This window comes from Ornithorhynchus anatinus, chromosome 4 (genome assembly GCF_004115215.2).
Source record: "Ornithorhynchus anatinus isolate Pmale09 chromosome 4, mOrnAna1.pri.v4, whole genome shotgun sequence".
Taxonomy (NCBI): Eukaryota; Metazoa; Chordata; class Mammalia; order Monotremata; family Ornithorhynchidae; genus Ornithorhynchus; species Ornithorhynchus anatinus.
Genome location: NC_041731.1, coordinates 111,237,631 through 111,254,772, shown reverse-complemented (window position 1 = coordinate 111,254,772; position 17,142 = coordinate 111,237,631). Strand labels below are relative to the sequence as shown.

At 47.6% G+C, this 17,142-nt stretch overlaps 1 protein-coding gene and 1 non-coding gene across 2 annotated transcripts in view; both read left to right on the top strand.

Annotated features, from left to right (window-relative positions):
* The first annotated feature begins 3,263 nt into the window (after positions 1-3,263).
* LOC114811640 lies at positions 3,264-3,401 on the top strand. Its single transcript, XR_003759336.1, has one exon. It is a non-coding gene; the product is annotated as a small nucleolar RNA SNORA7 (small nucleolar RNA).
* Positions 3,402-7,190: 3,789 nt separating this feature from the next.
* ST6GALNAC5 (ST6 N-acetylgalactosaminide alpha-2,6-sialyltransferase 5) overlaps positions 7,191-17,142 on the top strand; it is a 237,889-nt gene continuing 227,937 nt past the window's right edge. The window contains exons 1-2 of the mRNA XM_029062035.2: positions 7,191-7,330; positions 10,348-10,644. Coding sequence (XP_028917868.1) covers positions 7,316-7,330; positions 10,348-10,644 — 312 coding nt within the window. The 5' untranslated portion in view covers positions 7,191-7,315. The remainder of the gene's footprint in view (positions 7,331-10,347; positions 10,645-17,142) is intronic.

Here is a 17,142-nt window from a genome sequence, read left to right as displayed (position 1 = left end):
TAAAAACCTCTTAAAATCACATCCTCTCCAAGAGGCCTTTCCAGACTAAGCCTTTATTTTCCCTACTCCCTCTCCTTTCCCTTTTCTTTCTGTATCATAAATACACTTGTATCAGTACCCTTTAAGCACTTGATATTCACCCAACACTCAGCCCCACAGCACTTAGGGGCAGGGAATGTGTCTGCTTATTGTTATATTGTACTCTCCCAAGGGCTTAGTACTGTGCTCTGCACACACTAAGTGCTCAATAAACATGACTGAATGAATGAATAACCATAATTTATTTTTATTTCTGCATCCCTCTCTAGATGGTAAATTCCCATTGCATAATATTCTCCTAAGCACTTAGCATAGTGCTCAACAGAGTAAATGCTCAAGAAATACCACTGATTGATTGTAGCCTAATTCCTGGCATAGGTAAACACTCAATAATTATGATTTAATGAACAAATGAACTGGGGAAGGAGAGGAAAGTTGGACCCTGCTTTAGGGGGTTGGCCAAAAGATGTGGGGAAGGTGGGGAGCTTGGAGGACAGTGCAGTGCTGGTAACGGAGGGAAGCACACAAGAACAGGCTGCTCCTGGCCATTTAGATCTAAGCAAGAGAGAGCAGTTTGCAGCCCAGCCTGCTCGCATCACTCCACTCAAGAAAACCCACTCACTGTGTCTTGTTTTCCCCAGTCTCACCTCTCACTTTTTGCTCACATCCTCCCTCCTCCTTGGAACTCCTTCCTCTTTCATATCTGACAGACCACTCTCTCCCCATCTTCAAACCCTCAGTTTTTTTTATAAGTGGTATTTGTTAAGCACTTACTATGTGCCAGGAACTGTACTAAGCATGGGGGTAGATGCAAGAAAATCAGGCTGAACCCAGTTCCTGTCCCACATGGGGCTAACAATCTTAATCCCCATTTTACAGATGAGGAAACTGAGGCACAAAGAAGGTACGTGATTTTTACTCAGGGTCACAGAGGATGCAAGTGGCAGAAACAGCATTAAAACCCATGTCCTCTTCCTCCCAAGCCCATGTTCTTTCCACTAGACCACACTGCTTCAACTATATTTATTCATTCATACATTCAATAGTATTTATTGAGCACTTACTGTGTGCAGAGCACTGTACTAAGAGCTTGGGAAAGTACAGTGCAACACTAAAGAGAGACAATCCCTGCCCACAATAAACTCCCAGTCTGGAGGTGGGGGTGAGGGGGGTTATAAACATATCTGCTCCAAAAGGTGATGAATTTTCATCTTCCCAGAGCTGCTTCAGAGATTGTGTGTCCCCTATGCACTGAGATACTCATCCCTCTACCACTTAGGTAACACCCTCCCAGGTAGTACTTATAGCCATTTCTTTAAATTTTGCTGCTTTCCCCTTACCTGCAATTTATTCTTGTGCTTGTCTCCCATTTGGGATTATAGACTCAGTCAATCGCATTTATTGAGAGTTCACTGTGTGCAGAGCACTGTGTTAAGTGCTTGGGAGAGTACAATATAGCAGTGTAACAGACATATTCTCTGCCCACGACAAGCTTGCACTCTAAGCTCCTCTTCTAATTCTATTCTACTTTCCCAAGTGCTTTACTACAGCATTCAATCAGGATCATGGCATAACAAATTGATTGAGGGAAAGGGCAGACCCAGAAGTAACAGGCTGCAGTTACTTAGAACCTAGAAGCAACCTCTCCACCCAAACGGCTACCTTACTATTACGGGCTCTCGTTATATCCCGGCTAGACTACTGTGTCAGCCTTCTCTCTGACCTCCCTTCCTCCTCTCTCGCCCCGCTCCGGTCTATTCTTCACTCCGCTGCCCGGCTCATCTTCCTGCAGAAATGATCTGGGCATGTCACTCCCCTTCTTAAACAACTCCAGTGGTTGCCTATCGACCTCCGCTCCAAACAAAAACTCCTCACTCTAGGCTTCAAGACTCTCCATCACCTTGCCCCTTCCTACCTCTCCTCCCTTCTCTCTTTCTACCGCCCACCCCGCACGCTCCGCTCCTCTGCCGCCCACCTCCTCACCGTCCCTCGGTCTCGCCTATCCCGCCTTCGACCCCCGGGTCACGTCCTCCCGCGGTCCTGGAACGCCCTCCCTCCTCACCTCCCCCAAACTGATTCTCTTTCCCTCTTCAAAACCCTACTTAAAACTCACCTCCTCCAAGAGGCGTTCCCAGACTGAGCTCCTCTTCCCCCTCTACTCCCTCTGCCATCCCCCCTTTACCTCTCCACAGCTAAAGCCTCATTTTCCCCTTTTCCCTCTGCTCCTCCACCTCTCCCTTCCCATCCCCACAGCACTGTACTCGTCCGCTCAACTGTATATATTTTCGTTACCCTATTTATTTTGTTAATGAATTGTACATCGCCTTGATTCTATTTAGTTGCCATTGTTTTTACGAGATGTTCTTCCCCTTGACGCTGTTTAGTGCCATTGTTCTTGTCTGTCCGTCTCCCCCCATTAGACTGTAAGCCCGTCAAACGGCAGGGACTGTCTCTATCTGTTGCCGACTTGTTCATCCCAAGCGCTTAGTACAGTGCTCTGCACATAGTAAGCGCTCAATAAATACTATTGAATGAATGAACCTTGAAGGGGAGCACAATAGCCCCTTGTGGGGGGATTCTTGATCTTCTCAAGGGTTTGGATAGAATTCCATACAGTAGTACATGTTATATGCTGTGACTCACTGTTCACGAAATGATGTCACACTGAATCGAAAAGTAGGGAGCGGGAAATTTTTCACAGTGATAAGGCATACAAATATCTAAAGGCAGCCCTGATTGGATACTCCTGCCTCTCCTTTCTCCTTGTCGTGGTTTCTTCTTCAACATTATTTCTCACCCTGTCTTTTCCATTCTTACAGGTATCATATAAACCATAACTATCCACCGCCTGCCAGGATTAATGCAACAGTTTTTTCTTTCTTTTCCTCCTCCTCTCCCTTCCTTTCTGATTCATTTTACTCCAGTGTCAGCAGGATCAAATCATTCCCTTCTGAGAAATCTCAGTTGGCTTCCTGTCTATTGTTGCCATGTTGCTGTGTTAACTCTCTCCCTGTCCCCCTTCCAACCCCACCATGCTACCTATCTACCTTCATTGCTCATTAGAGTTAGGCTTCATGGGATAGGATTAATCAATAGTATTTATTGGATATTTACTGTTTGTGGAGCAGTGTGCTTAGCACTTGGGAGAGTACAATAGAATTGGTAGATGGATTTCAAGCCCTCGAGGAAAAGGCAGAATTATAAGGATAGCTACATAAATGCTCCCCCTCTCAGGGTCGCACTTGGAGAGTTTTCAGTACTCAACCAGTCTCAACTATGGGAGGGAAAGTCAAGCAGAGGCCTACCCATTCCATTCCTTGCTTGGGCAGTGGCTAGTGAGTGGAAGGCAATCTGCTACAAGTCAAAACTCCCCTGTGCTGGGCAGCAGCAGCAGCATGGGAGGGAGTCAAGGGCGGAGACTCAAGTTTACTGCACAGAAGGAGGCAGTGGTAAACAACTTCCATATTTTTACCAAGAAAACTCTATGGATACACTAACCAGAATGACTGCAGGTGAAGGTGGAGCGTTCTGGGAGAGATGGGTCCATGGCATTACTATGGGTCGGAGACGACTCAGCATAAAACAACGCAAGACACAAATGCTGTGGGGGCTGGAGGAGAGGTATCAAAGTCCTAGAAGGGGCACAATCCCAAGAGTATAAGGTAGCACAGAGGGAGGTAGAATAGGGTGGGAAGATGAGAGATTAGTCAAGGAAGACTTCCTAGAGGAGACATGATTTTGAAGAAGGGGAGAGTGATGGTTTGGCAGAGATATAAAGGCGGGAGGAAACAGCTTAGCCTAGTATGGATAGAGATGGACCCAAGAGTCAGAAGGGCCTGGGTTCTATTTCCAGCTCTGCCTCATGCCAGATATGATTTTGGGCAAGTCTCTTTACTTCTCTGTGCCTCAGTAACCTCATCTGTAAAATTGGGATAATGCCTGTGAGTCCTATGTAGGACATGGACTGTGTCCAACCTGATTGTCATGTATCTACTCCAGCACTTATGTGCTTAATAAATACCATTAAAAACAAAAAAACTGAGGAAGTTCCAGGAAGGAGGGTGGTCATGAAGTTCCTGGCAGGAGGGTGATCATGAGCAAGGGGTCTACAGTAACAATAATAGGTCACAGTCTTCATCTTCATTTTACAGATGAGGTAACTGAGGCCCAGAGAAGTGAAGTGACTTGCCCACAGTCACACAGCTGATAAGTGGCAGAGCTGGGATTTGAACCCATGACCTCTGACTCCCAAGTCAGGGCTCTTTCCACTGAGCCACGCTGCTTTTCTGAGAAGGTAAGCAGTGTGCCCTAGTGGATAAGGCAGGGGGCCTGGGAATGAGAGGATCTGGGTTCTAGTATAGACTCTGCCATGTCTGCTGTGTCATCTTGGACAAATCACTCCTCTGCCTCAGTCACCTCATCTGTAAAGTGGGTAGTAAATTCTCCTCTTTCCAACGTAAACTATGAGCCTCATGAGGAACAGGGACTTTGTCCAACTTGATTATCTTGTGTCAACCCCATTGCTCAGTAACAGTGCCTGGCACAGAGAAAGTGCTTAACAAGTACCATTTAAAGGGAGAGAGAAAGAGAGAGCAACAAATGCCCTCCAAAGGTGGCAAAATTGTAAATGATGAAAAATCTATCTGAGGTCACTGGATTTTGAAAAGCAAACTATGATTACCCAATTCACTTCTTATTGAACTGAGGAAGCCAAATGGACTAAAAATGCTTTATTGACTTGTCTCCAAGTCAATTATGCATTTATCAGTTCTGCTCATATTCTGTTCTTTAGGGCAAGTCTAATTACTAAAGATATGTAAAGTTACCTGTGTATATGTATGCATCACCGCATCACTGGAATAAAAATACCTCTGCCTCAAAACTATTCATTTCCTAAAATTTAAACATCCAACTGGTTATTTGGGTTGATTCCCCTTGTCAGAATTTCTTACTAACAGACAGTCTTCCCCCACCCACCCCATCTATTCTGCTTCTAATTTGGCTCCCAGATTGCTTAGGATCCTCACAGCCTCTAAATGAATAAACTGAAAATCAAGGAACTGGACATCAGACCAGCCAAACTCAGCATTAAATTGGAAAATTTATCCTGGCTGCTATCGCGATGTATTCAGCAACCAGCTAGTTGCTACCCAAAAAACCATAAGCTTAATGAATTTGGTCAGACATACTCTGTAGCAGATGTGTAGCACACAGCCATGTGCCTAAATCATAAACATGATGCTTCTATTTGGCCCGGAGAAATGTATTAGAAGAGCTTTGTCAGACTCGGGTAACCTGCCTGCTTGATAGTTGGGAAACGCTACTGTAAAATGCATGAGCTGCTTTTTGTAGTGTATCGCAGGGAATCTTGAAGAGCCACAGATAATTTGCTTTCACTGATTCATCTCGTTGGCTCTTTGTTTCACTAATTTTCATGTCAAGTGCAGCCAGGTAATAAAGAATTACCAAGACCTGACAAGTTTCTCCTTATGTGTTTCTCCTGTCCTAACACCTGGTAACTATTCAAATCTAAACCACAAATTGAATAAATAGCTCGGAGACTTGCAATGCTAGCAGTCTTCTTTGAAAGGATAAACCATGTTTCTCGCTTATCCGATGAGATGGCCTGACGCATCGGTATTGTTTTCAGTTTATTTCGACTTCTTTGGAAAATGTTCAGACTGGACAGCGACCACCGATTGCTAGAAATAGTGTCCATTCTACTGTTAGAACAATAATGCGTTTGAATACATGAAAAATAAATTTTAATGTGTTTGGGGCTTGAGAAAAATATTATCTCCATATTTCAGCTAACCGGCCGATCCTGCCTATCGTTGCCCCGTTTAGACTGTGAGCCCATTTTTGGGTGGGGATTGTCTCTATCTGTTGCCGAATTGTACATTCTGAGTACAGTGCTCCAAGCATAGTAAGCGCTGAATAAATATGACTGAATGAATGAATGTCGTTTTGGGCAGGGAACATGTTTACCCATTCTACTATACTGTACTCTCGCAAGTGCTTAGTACAGTGTTCTACACGTAGTTAGTGCTCAATAAATATGACAGATCAATCGATTCTTAATGTAATCTTAATCGTTAGCCTACTTAAAGATAGATGCAAAGCAATGCATTAAAACAAATTATTCACTAAGTAATTGCTAAAGACACCTTTTTGACTTAGGCATACGCGCACCTTAAATACCGTGAATGCATCTTAAACCACTGAGCTGTGGATTGTAAAACAGAATGCTTTACATCGGTATAAAACTCCCAAAGCCAGGAATTAAGAAAACACAAGTTGTTTTCTTAAAAGTTTTCACAGTGTGAGGTTCACGTGCGGAGGCAAAGAGGAAAAACCAAAGACTAGAAAGAAGCTGTATCGCCAACAACCGTGAAAATACAATTCGAAGTCATCTATACTTCCAGTTAATGATGAAAATAGAACTGTCACAGTTGAACGTTTTCTCTCCAAGATGACTCAGACGAAGACTCGGTCACCCCTGACTTCTCGATTCCTGGAAAACTGAAAGTCCAGGTGAGTTTGCATTTGTAGCAAAGATGAAGTGAGAAATGGAAATAACTCAGAAGAAGGCTGATAAAATAAGGCCGGCGGGAGCAACGCTGATTCTAAGAGGACACCTAAAGAGGAAAAATTAGAATGAGAAAAATCCACTGATGCGGAAAGAAAATTAAAAAAAAACCCACCGAAAAGACCGTGTCTCTTGGTGCTTTCGAAGTTGGCTTAGTTATCGGAACCAGCATCCCCATCTCCGTGTTTAGCCTGGCGTTATGGATGGCAACGTCAAATTGCCTACTTAGGCGTTGAATCGATCCAGGCCTCGAACAAAAGCAGAAGGAGGAGAGGGAAGGAGGGAAGGGGTGGATGAAAACTTCGGGGTGAGATTCCAGTAGGGCGAGCTTGTGTGTGTGTGTGAGTGTGGATGTGAGTGTGTGAGTGTGAGTGTGTGTACGTGTGTTTTTGCAGGGGCGAAAAGGGCTTTAGGACCCAGCAGGCAGCGTCAGGCGGCAGTTGTGTAGCTCGATGACTGAGCCTAAGAGGGTCCGGTCCAGTTTTAATTCCGCCTCTAATCTGGGGACGGCAGTGCCGGGGGAAGCTCCGACCCCCAGCCCCCGGACCCCGAGCCCTCGGACCCCCAGCCCCCGGACCCCGGCTTCCCGGCCCCCCACCATGGAAGCCCTAAAGGAAAAAGTGTCCCCGGGTAGGCGAGCCTGATCGTTCTCCCGACGACAGGTCGCCCACCTCCCCCCCAAAAACGATGAAGACCCTGGTGGTGAGTCCGGGGGCACCGCGGGGGGCAGCGCCTAACCCCGGCTCGGAGGGCAGGGGGCAAAGGGGGGCAAAGGGGGCACCGCAGCTAACTTTCTCCCCGCCGGGCTCCGGGCGGCGGGGCTGGGGGGGTCCGGAGGGTCCGGGGGTTCCGGGGGGTCCGGGGATGGGACCGCGGGCTCCGGGGCGGGGCACCGAAGGCTGGCGGCGGAGCGCGGGGAAAAACCCCAGGCGGAGGGGTTACGCTGGAGGCAGACGGACGGACGGACAGGGAGAAGGCGGCGAGGGGCGCCGGGGGCGAGACAGAAAGGGAGACGGGGAGAGACAGAGAGGGAGAAGCTGGGGGGAAAGGATGGGAGAGAGAGGAGGGGGAAAGGGAGAAGGTGGAGGGAGGGAGAAGGGAGAAGGTGAAGGGAAAGGGAGAGAGAGAAAGGGATATTAAGCTGGAAGGAGATCGATAGAGAAGGGAGAAGCTGGAGGGAGAGGGAGAGAGAAGGGAGAAATTGGAGGGAGAGAGGGGGGAGAAGTCGGAGGGAAAGCGAGAGAGGGAGACAAAGGGAGAAGCTGGAGGGAGAGAGAAGGGAGAAACTGGAGGGAGAGGGAGAGAGAGGGGAGAAGTCGGAGGGAAAGCGAGAGAAAGAGAGAGAGAAAGAGAGAAGTTGGAGAGAAAGCGAGAGAGGGGAGAAGCTGGAGGGAAAGGGGGAGAGAGAGAGCAGGGAAAAGCTGGACGGAGGAAGAGCGAGATAGAGAGAAAGGGAGAAGCCGGAGGGAGAGCCGGAGAGAGAGAAGGGGAGAAAGGGAGAAGGTGGACGGAGGGGGAGAGAGCGAGAGAGAGAGAGAAAGGGATAATAAACTGGAGGGAGAACGACGGAGAGAGAAGGAGAGAGAAGGGAGAAGCCGGAGGGAAAGCGAGAGAGGGAGAGAAGGGAGAAGCCGGAGGGAGAGAGAGATAGAGAAAGGGGGAGAAAGGGAGAAGGTGGAGGGAGGGAGAGAGAAGGGAGAAGGTAGAGGGAGAGCGAGAGGGGGGGAGAAAGGGAGAAGCTGGAGGGAAAGGGAGAGAGGGAAAGGGTGAAGCCGGAGGGAGAGCGGGAGAGAGAGAAGCGAGAAGCTGGAGGGAGGGAGAACGAGAGGGAGAGAAGCCGGAGGGAAAGAGAGAGAGAGAGGGAGAAGTTAGAGGGAGAGTGAAAAGGGGGAAAAGCTGGAAGGAGGGGGAGAAGCAGGAGGGAAAGCGAGAGAGAGGGAAAGGGAGAAGCTGGACAGGGAGAGATGGGGCACAGAAGCTGGACGGAGAGACAGCCAGATAGAGAGACAGGGAGTAGCCGGAGGGAAGGAAACACGGGGAGAAACCGTGGGAAAAGCAAGCGAGAGAGAGAGAAAGGGAGAAGCTGGAGGGGGGGAGAAGCTGGAGAGAGGGAGAACGAGATAGAGAGAAGGGAGAAGCTGGAGAGAGAGGGGGAGAAGCCGGAGGGAAAGCGAGAGAGAGAGAAAGGGAGAAGCTGGAGGGAGGGAGAGCGAGATAAAGAGATGGGAGAAGCTGGAGGGAGAGCGAGATGAGAGAGGGGAGGAGCTGGAAGGAGAGCGAGAGAGGGGCAGAAGCTGGAGGGGAAAGCGAGACAGAGAGAGGGGAGAACCCGGAGGGAGAACGAGAGAGGGGGAAGAGGCTGGAGGGAGAGGAGAGGTTGGAGGAAAGAGAAGAGAAGCTGGAGAGAGGGGGAGAAGCTGGAGGGGACGGAAGAAAGAGGAGAGAAGCTGGAGGGAGAATGGGGGGGGGGGAGAAAGAAAGAGGGGGAGAAGCTGGAGGGAAAGGGAAAGGGGAGAAGCTGGAGGGGTCGGGGAGAGAGAGAGAGAGGAGAGAAGGGGCAGAAGAAAGCCAAGGGCGAAGGGCAGAGGAGGAGCCACCGAACACTTTCTTTGCCGGCTTGACTGGCTGCAAAGTTGCCGGGCTGCGGGGAGGCAGAGATCCCGGGAGGAGACGGGAAAGGACGCGGGGGGAAAGATTTGAGGAGACGGGGGAAGGATGGCTACATTGTTAGACACCAACGCCACCCAGGGAGCCACCCAAGGAGCCCTGTGCCCGGCTGGGGGGAGCCCTGTGCCCGGCTCGGGGGGAGCCCTGTGCCCGGCTCGGGGGAGCCCTGTGCCCGGCTGGGAGCCGCCTCCGCTCCAGGAAACCGGGAAGCCGGGATCCGGGGATCCAGGGTCCGGGATCCGAGCGCCATCCTCCCTGCCTAGGGATCCCCAGGGGAAGGAGGAGCGGGGAGCACAGGACGGGGATCAACCCCCGTGTGCGGTCGGAGTCGGGGCCGGATGGCCCGGGGAGTAGCCCAACGCCCCTCACCCTTCCACACTGCCCTTCGCTCCTTCAGACTGCCCCTCGACCCTCCAGATTGTCCCTCTCCCCTCCAGACTGCTCATCACTCCTGTTAGCCCCTCGCCCCTCCAGATTGTCCCTCGCCCCTCCAGACTGCTCATCACTCCTGTTAGCCCCTCGCCCCTCCAGATCGTCCTTCGCCCCTCCAGACTGCTCATCACTCCTGTACACAGCCCCTCAATCCTCCAGATTGTCCCTCTCCCCCCAGACCACCCCTCGCCCCCCGACTGCCTATTGCCCCTCCAGACTGCCCCTCTCCCCTCCAGACTGCCCCTCACCCGTCCAGACTACCTCTCTCCCCGCCAGACTGCCCATTGCTCCTCCAGACTGTCCCCCTCCCCTCCAGACTGCCCCCCTCCCCTCCAGACTGCCCCCCTCTCCTCCAGACTGCCCCCCTCCCCTCCAGACTGCCCCCCTCTCCTCCAGACTGCCCCCTTCCAGACTGCCCATCGCTCCTCCCCACAGCTCCTCATCCCTCCAGCCTGCCCATCTCCCCTCGCCATCAGCCCCTGGCCCCTCACCGGCCTCCTTCCCCCCAACCCCTACCGGTCACCCTGGCGTCCCCCGGCCCCGGCCCCAGTCCCAAAGCATCTCCCCCTGCCCGCGGGGGCTGAGCGCCCACCTGTCTGGCTCGGTGTCCTCCTCCGCAGCGCCATGGGCTGGCCGTGTGTTTAGCGCTGACCACCATGTGCACCAGCTTGTTGCTCATGTACAGTGGGCTGGGCGGCCCCAAGGAGGAGCGGCGACGGCAGCAGCAGCCTCAGCCTCAGCAGCAGCCCCAGGCCCAACCCCAGGCCCAGGCCCAGGTCCAGCAGCCGGGGGCGGCGGGGGCAGCGGGGCCTGCAGGCACGAGCGGGAAGACCCCGGTCCAGGGCTCGCTGCGGCGACCACTTCCACACGCGGGCTCTCGCCTGCTCGACGGCTACATCAGCGTCACAGACCACAAGGTGAGAACCTCGCTTGACCGGTCAGCCCATCCTGGCCAGAGAGAAGCAGCATGGCCCAGTGGCAAGAACCCGGCCTTGGGAGCCAGAGGCCTTGGGTTCTAATACAGCCGCTCTGCCACTTGTCAGCTGTGTGACTTTGGACAAGTCACTTCGCTTCTCTGGCTGTGTGACTTTTCATTCATTCAATAGTATTTATTGAGCACTTACTATGTGCAGAGCACTGTATTAAGCGCTTGGAATATACAATTCAGCAACAGATAGAGACAATCCCTGCCCAATGACAGACTCACAGTCTAAACTGTGACTTTGGACAAGTCACTTCACCTCTCTGGCTGTGTGACTTTGGACAAGTCCTATCCTACTTCATGTAGTGCTGCATTCATATTAAAAACTGGTGCTACTAATAGTGAGATCCTATTGTGTATATGCACGAAGCAGCATGGTTTAGTGGACAGAGCCCGGGCTTGGGAGTCAGAGGTTGTGGGTTCTAATACTGGCTCTGCCACTCTCCAGCTGTGGGACTTTGGGCAAGTCACTTTACTTCTCTGTGCTTCAGTAACCTCATCTGGAAAATGGGGATTAAGAATGTGAGCCCCATGAGAGACAACCTCATTACCTTGTATCCCCCCACAGTGCTCAGAACAGTGCTTGCCACATAGCAAGTGCTTAACAAGTACTATTACTATTATTATTATTATTATTATTATTATCTCCCAGCCAGCCCAGGCCCGTCCCCAGCCCCTCATTCATTTATTTATTCAATCATATTTATTGAGTACTTACTGTGTGCTGAGCACTGAACTAAGCGCTTGGAATGTACAGTTTGGCAACGGATAGATCCCTGCCCAACGACGGGCTCGCAGTCTAAACGGGGGATACAGACAACAAAACAAAACAAGTAGTCAGGCATCAATACCATCAAGATAAATAGAATCAGATAGATACACATCATTAATAAAATAGAGTGGTAAATAATATATACAAATATACACAAGTGCTCTGGGGAGGGGGGTAGAGCAGAGGGAAGGAGTAGGAGAAACAGGGAGGGGAGGAGGGGCGGAGGAGCCCCTCGGGTGGATGAGTCAGCTGGTCCCCCTTCTTTCTGCCGGCCAGCCCAGGCGACACCCAGACTGTGAGCCTGCTGTTGGGTAGGGACTGTCTCTGTTGCCAAACTGTACTTTCCAAGCACTTAGTACAGTGCTCTGCACATAGTAAGCAATAAATACTATTGAATGAATAAATACGATTGAATGAATAAATACGATTGAATGAATGAATGGGAATGGGCCTTGCTTGGTGGAGGAGCAGCTGGCCCTCAGCTAATCACCCCCACACACACATACAAAAAAAATAGCTTAAGTAGGAACCAGAGGCGCTGGTCCCTCCCTCAAACCCTGCTTAGGTTATCCCCGGTCTCCGTGGAAATCCCTGATGATCAAGTTTCTAGATTCTGGAAGTTTGTTTTTTTAAAAGAAAATAATTAACTACATCCCTCATAATCTGCAGTTCTAGTAAAAGGAAATTCAACTGTTGAGCCTAAAGTTGTGGGAACGATGGAACCTGGCATTAATTTCACATTTTTCAAATTATCGCAATGACTATAGATGCAGATGGGTGAAAATGCAATACAGAAATCCCAGAACTGGCAAAAATACAATCCACACTGGCCTCTCTTTTTGACTCAAAAAATTCATTTTACTCTTGGAAAGAGGCTAAACTTAAAACTGAGCAGGTGTTCTGTGACTTAACGAGTTTTCTTTGAACAAAAAAATAAGAAAATTCAAATGCTGAAGGCATCGTTTTCACGATCACTGCTTACGGTTCCTGTCTCATGCTCTTCATTTGCTATGCCACAGACCTCTCTTAAACTAAGTTCTTTTATTGATTCACACTTTCTTTGGAGCTGTCCACACTGCCAACTGATGGGATAGGCTTCAGGTTTCGAAGCGACGTTGAGACTTTCATTATCAATGTTGGATGGCTTTAGTGTATATCGGTCTCCCTGTGGTACAATTTGTACATATTGAATTGATTGACTTGATGGAGCGAAGGATTTATTTTTTTTTTTTGAGAGAGAGTGAGGAGTTATTCTTTGTAGATCAAAGAGATTTGATCAAGTGAGGAGTAAAAATGAAGGGGTAGAATTGCAGCCTCAAATTCTCAATTGCCTTCTCTTAATATATTATTAGAGGAGTGTAGATTATCTAAGTGGGGGTTTACCAACAAAGTTTTATAACAGGCTTATGTTTGGCCTTGCTTTCTTCAGTGGTGTACCTCTTCAAAAAAAAAAAAAAAGGAGCACACAGCTGTCTATTTTTCTTGAAAGATTTTGGCCAAAGAATGGAAAAAGTGTAATTTAATTTTTGAATCCTTCCAAAGTCATAGGACTTAATGGAATTAATGAAATCTGCTCCCTTCCTTTGCTCAATTTCTCTGGATACTCGTTACTATGCAGGCCAAATAATAAAGTTTTACATCACAGAAGAAGGACTTGAGGGGGTCTGATCCAGGACCAATTAAGCCAAACATTTTTCAGGGCAAGACCATTGATTTTTTACTTTGGGCAAATCATTTCATTTCTCAATGTAATAATCCATCCCATCTGGAAATCACTGATCCCTACACTAACTTCAGAAGACGATTTAAATGACAAAGGGGATAATGTGAAGATTTTTTTTTAAATTTACATTGAAAGTGGTTTTAAAACTACAAGGCATCATGCAGTGTGAGGAAAAGGGAAAAAAAAACTACTATTTTTCTATGAACCACTATGACTATGAACACTTTTGTGGAGGGGAAAACATTAAGATCAGTATCCTTCTAATCATCTTCCAATTCAACATTTCACCTTAGGTCCTGGAAAGTTGAACAGCACAGGTACTATACTGGATTTTCTTAACTTCCTAACAAGAGGATGAAAAGGAAAGATTATGTTTTTATTGTCCTTACAGGAATTTGTGGAAGCCAAATACTAATTGCTGCTGATATTCAAGAAAATCTTTGCACTTCTCTGATTAGGGATCCTGACAATGGAAAACCGTGATAAATATGCAGTAGCTGTGTTTCGTTTGATGATTGTATTAGCATTTCACCTCCAGGATAAATTTTAACAAAGTGGTTATATACTACAATTCAGAGGCTGAATTATACAATTACAATGTTGTCTCAGTGTCAGTCTTGACTCAGTGGCCAAGAACTGAATTACTATTGAGCTTCAATTGTTTATGAATTTGGGAAAAGGGTTTTCGTCAAGGGAACACACTGATCAGGGGAGAGAAGTGTGTGATGAAGTTTAAAGAGTCACTAACCCTGGTCATTCTTTTGTGTGTATATTTGTTAAGTATTAAGTATTTACTACGTGTCAAGCACTGTTGTAAGCACTACACAAGTCCTGCATGGGACTCAGTTTCAGTAGGAGGGAGAACAAGGATTGAATCCCCATTTCACAGTTGCAGAAACTAAGACACCGAGAAGTTAATAATAATAATAATAATGTTGGTATTTGGTAAGCGCTTACTATGTGCAGAGCACTGTTCTAAGCGCTGGGGTAGATACAGGGTAATCAGGTTGTCCCACGTGAGGCTCACAGTCCTCATCCCCATTTTACAGATGAGGGAACTGAGGCACAGAGAAGTGAAGTGACTTGCCCACAGTCACACAGCTGACAAGAGGCAGAGTTGGGATTCGAACCCACGACCTCTGACTCCCAAGCCCGGGCTCTTTCCACTGAGCCACGCTGCACGCTGCTTCTCTAGTTAAGTGACTTCAAGTTAAGCGACTTGCCAAGGTCAAACGTCAGGCAAGTGGCAGAGCTGTTAGTAGAACCCAGCTCCTCTGTCTCCCAGGCCCATACTTTGTCCACTAGGCCATTTCACTTTCTGTATGGTATTCGTTAAGCACTTACTATGTGCCAAGCACTGCACTAAGCACTGGGATAGATACAAGAGAATCAAGTTGGACACAATCCATGCCCCCCATGGAGTTTACAGCTTTAATCTCCATTTTACTAGTGAGAAAACTGAGGCATAGAGAAGTTAAGTGATTTGCCCAGGGTCAGACAGCAGACAAGTGGTGGAGCCGGGATTAAAATCCTCTGAGTCCCAGGCCTGCACTCTTTCCACTGTGTTACACTACTTCGGTATTAATTTTCTCATACAGAATGACGTAGTTTCAGCCTAAGTGATGGAAGCACAGCTTCTCCAATGAGGGAAAAGGCATTTTGTTTTGTTGACAGCTGTCCCCCTTTCAATCATTTATATTTTTTGAATGATTACTGGGTGCATATCAGTGTACTACGTGCTTGGAAAAGTATGCTATAACAATCTAACAGAGGTGATAGACACATTTCTTGCTCACAACAAGTTTACAGTCTAGGGTTGGAAGAGAAGGTCCTCAATCCCTCTTTGCCCCCCCCCCCCCATTCACTTAGTAGTGGTAAGATTTGCAACTTTCCATATCATGTAATCATTTTTCTCTCAACTTTTGCAGGCCAGCTGATTTCTCACTGACTCAGCCAGCTCCCAACTCTAAAGCCAGTTTTCATAGCTATAGCAAACTTCTGCACTTAAAAGCTGCAATTTTTTTTTTTAAATTCAGCTCTCTTTTCTTTCTTTTGTGGTATTTGTTAAACATTTTACAATGCACCAGACACTATACTCAACACTGGGGTAGATCCAAGCTAATCAGTTTGGACACAGTCCATGTCTGACTTAATCCCCACTACAGTGAAGTAATTGAGGCACAGAGAAGTGAAATGACGATGGTATTTGTTAAACGCTTACTATGTGCCAAGCTCTGTTCCAATGATATGCCCAAGGTCACACAGCAGACACGTGGCAGATCCAGGATTAGAAGCCTGTTCCTTCTGATTCCCAGGCCAGAGCTCTATCCATTATGGAATACTGCTTCAAACACTTCACCAGACACTCCCTTTTCTGGGGCTAAGTCAGCTGTAGCGACCTGGAGTTTGAGTTTGAAAGAAAGAGCGAGAGAGAGACCGAGAGAGGACTCTACTCTTCCAAATCCCCTATCACCCCAAAAAAGCAAAACTATACCCAGAGGATATCAATGAGTATTTCTGGTAATGGAGTCTGGAACTTTTCGATTAGGTCACCAGTTTTCATCTGGTCTAGATAGATAAAGTCATTACCATCTGTGGACTATGTGAAATGAATTTGTATGCTGAGCCCAATTCCTGATGGACAGGTGCCCTTATCACAACAAACAACCACCAGTGTGTGCCCTACCCTTGTTTGTAATCTCTGCTGAAAGGCCAAAGATTGAAGAAACAGGATGCTGAATAGCTTTCTTGCCTCAAAGGCACCCGCCAGACCGGGAGTTGAAACACGCTGATATGTAGGATTCCCTGTTACTAGCCTTTCACCTGTCTTTCACTTTAACACAAGACTTAGTTTTCTAGAACAGACTCATCAATAAAACTCCTCTAATTCACTAATGCAATGAAATAGAAAGGGTAGCCCTCGCCCTAAATGAGTTAAGCAAAGTTATCAAAAATGTCACAGTTTAAAGGAGTAAATTTGGTTCGCTGATATCAGTCCCATTTCCCTCCTCGTCAAGCGAAACAACTCCTGTCGGCTTCAAGACTCCTCACTGACACTATCCATTTACATGTTGTTTCTCACGATTGTTACTTCATAGCTCAAACTCTTTGTTACTCCAAACCTACTACTAATAATAACTGTAATATTGATGAGTACTTAATATATGCCAAACATCATCCTAAGCACAGTGGTACATAATCAGTTCAGACACAGATCCTGTCTCATATGGAGCTCACAGTCTAAATAGTGATTTTAGTGCCTGTTAAGCATTCACTCTTTGCCAAGCACTATGCTAAGCTCTGACTGGAGTAGATACAAGACAATCTGGTCAGACACAGTTCCTGACCCACATTAGGTTCACAGCCTTAGCAGGAGACAGAACATGAATTTAATCTCCGGAGGAGGAAATTGAGATACCAAGAAGTTAAGTGACTTGCCCAAGGTCATACAGCAGGCAAGTGGTGGAACTGTGATTAGAATCTAGGCTCTCTGACTCCCAGACCTGTACTCTTTCCTTTAAGCTGCACTGCTTCTAATTGTACTGCATGCTTGACTCTCCCACCCCTATCCTTTTAGTTGTCCTATTTCCCCAGACTGCAACTCCCCCCTCTCAAATGCAACAGTCCACAATCCCCTTCATAATAATAATAATTATGGTATTTGTTAAGCGCTTACTAAGTGCCAAGCACTGTTCTAAGTTCATGTTCAAAGTTGTCTTAAAATGCCATCTTCTCCAAGAAGCCAACCTCACTTAATGCCCAACTCCCCAGATTATATCAACCTGAGCCACCTCTACAATTTACAGATTTATTTATACCTGTCCTCAGTAGTAATAATACCAGTATTTAAGTGCTTAGTGTGTGCAGAGCACTGTACTAAATGCAGGGAGAGAATACACAGGTAGAAGTTAGACATGTCCCTTGGAGTGCTCACAACT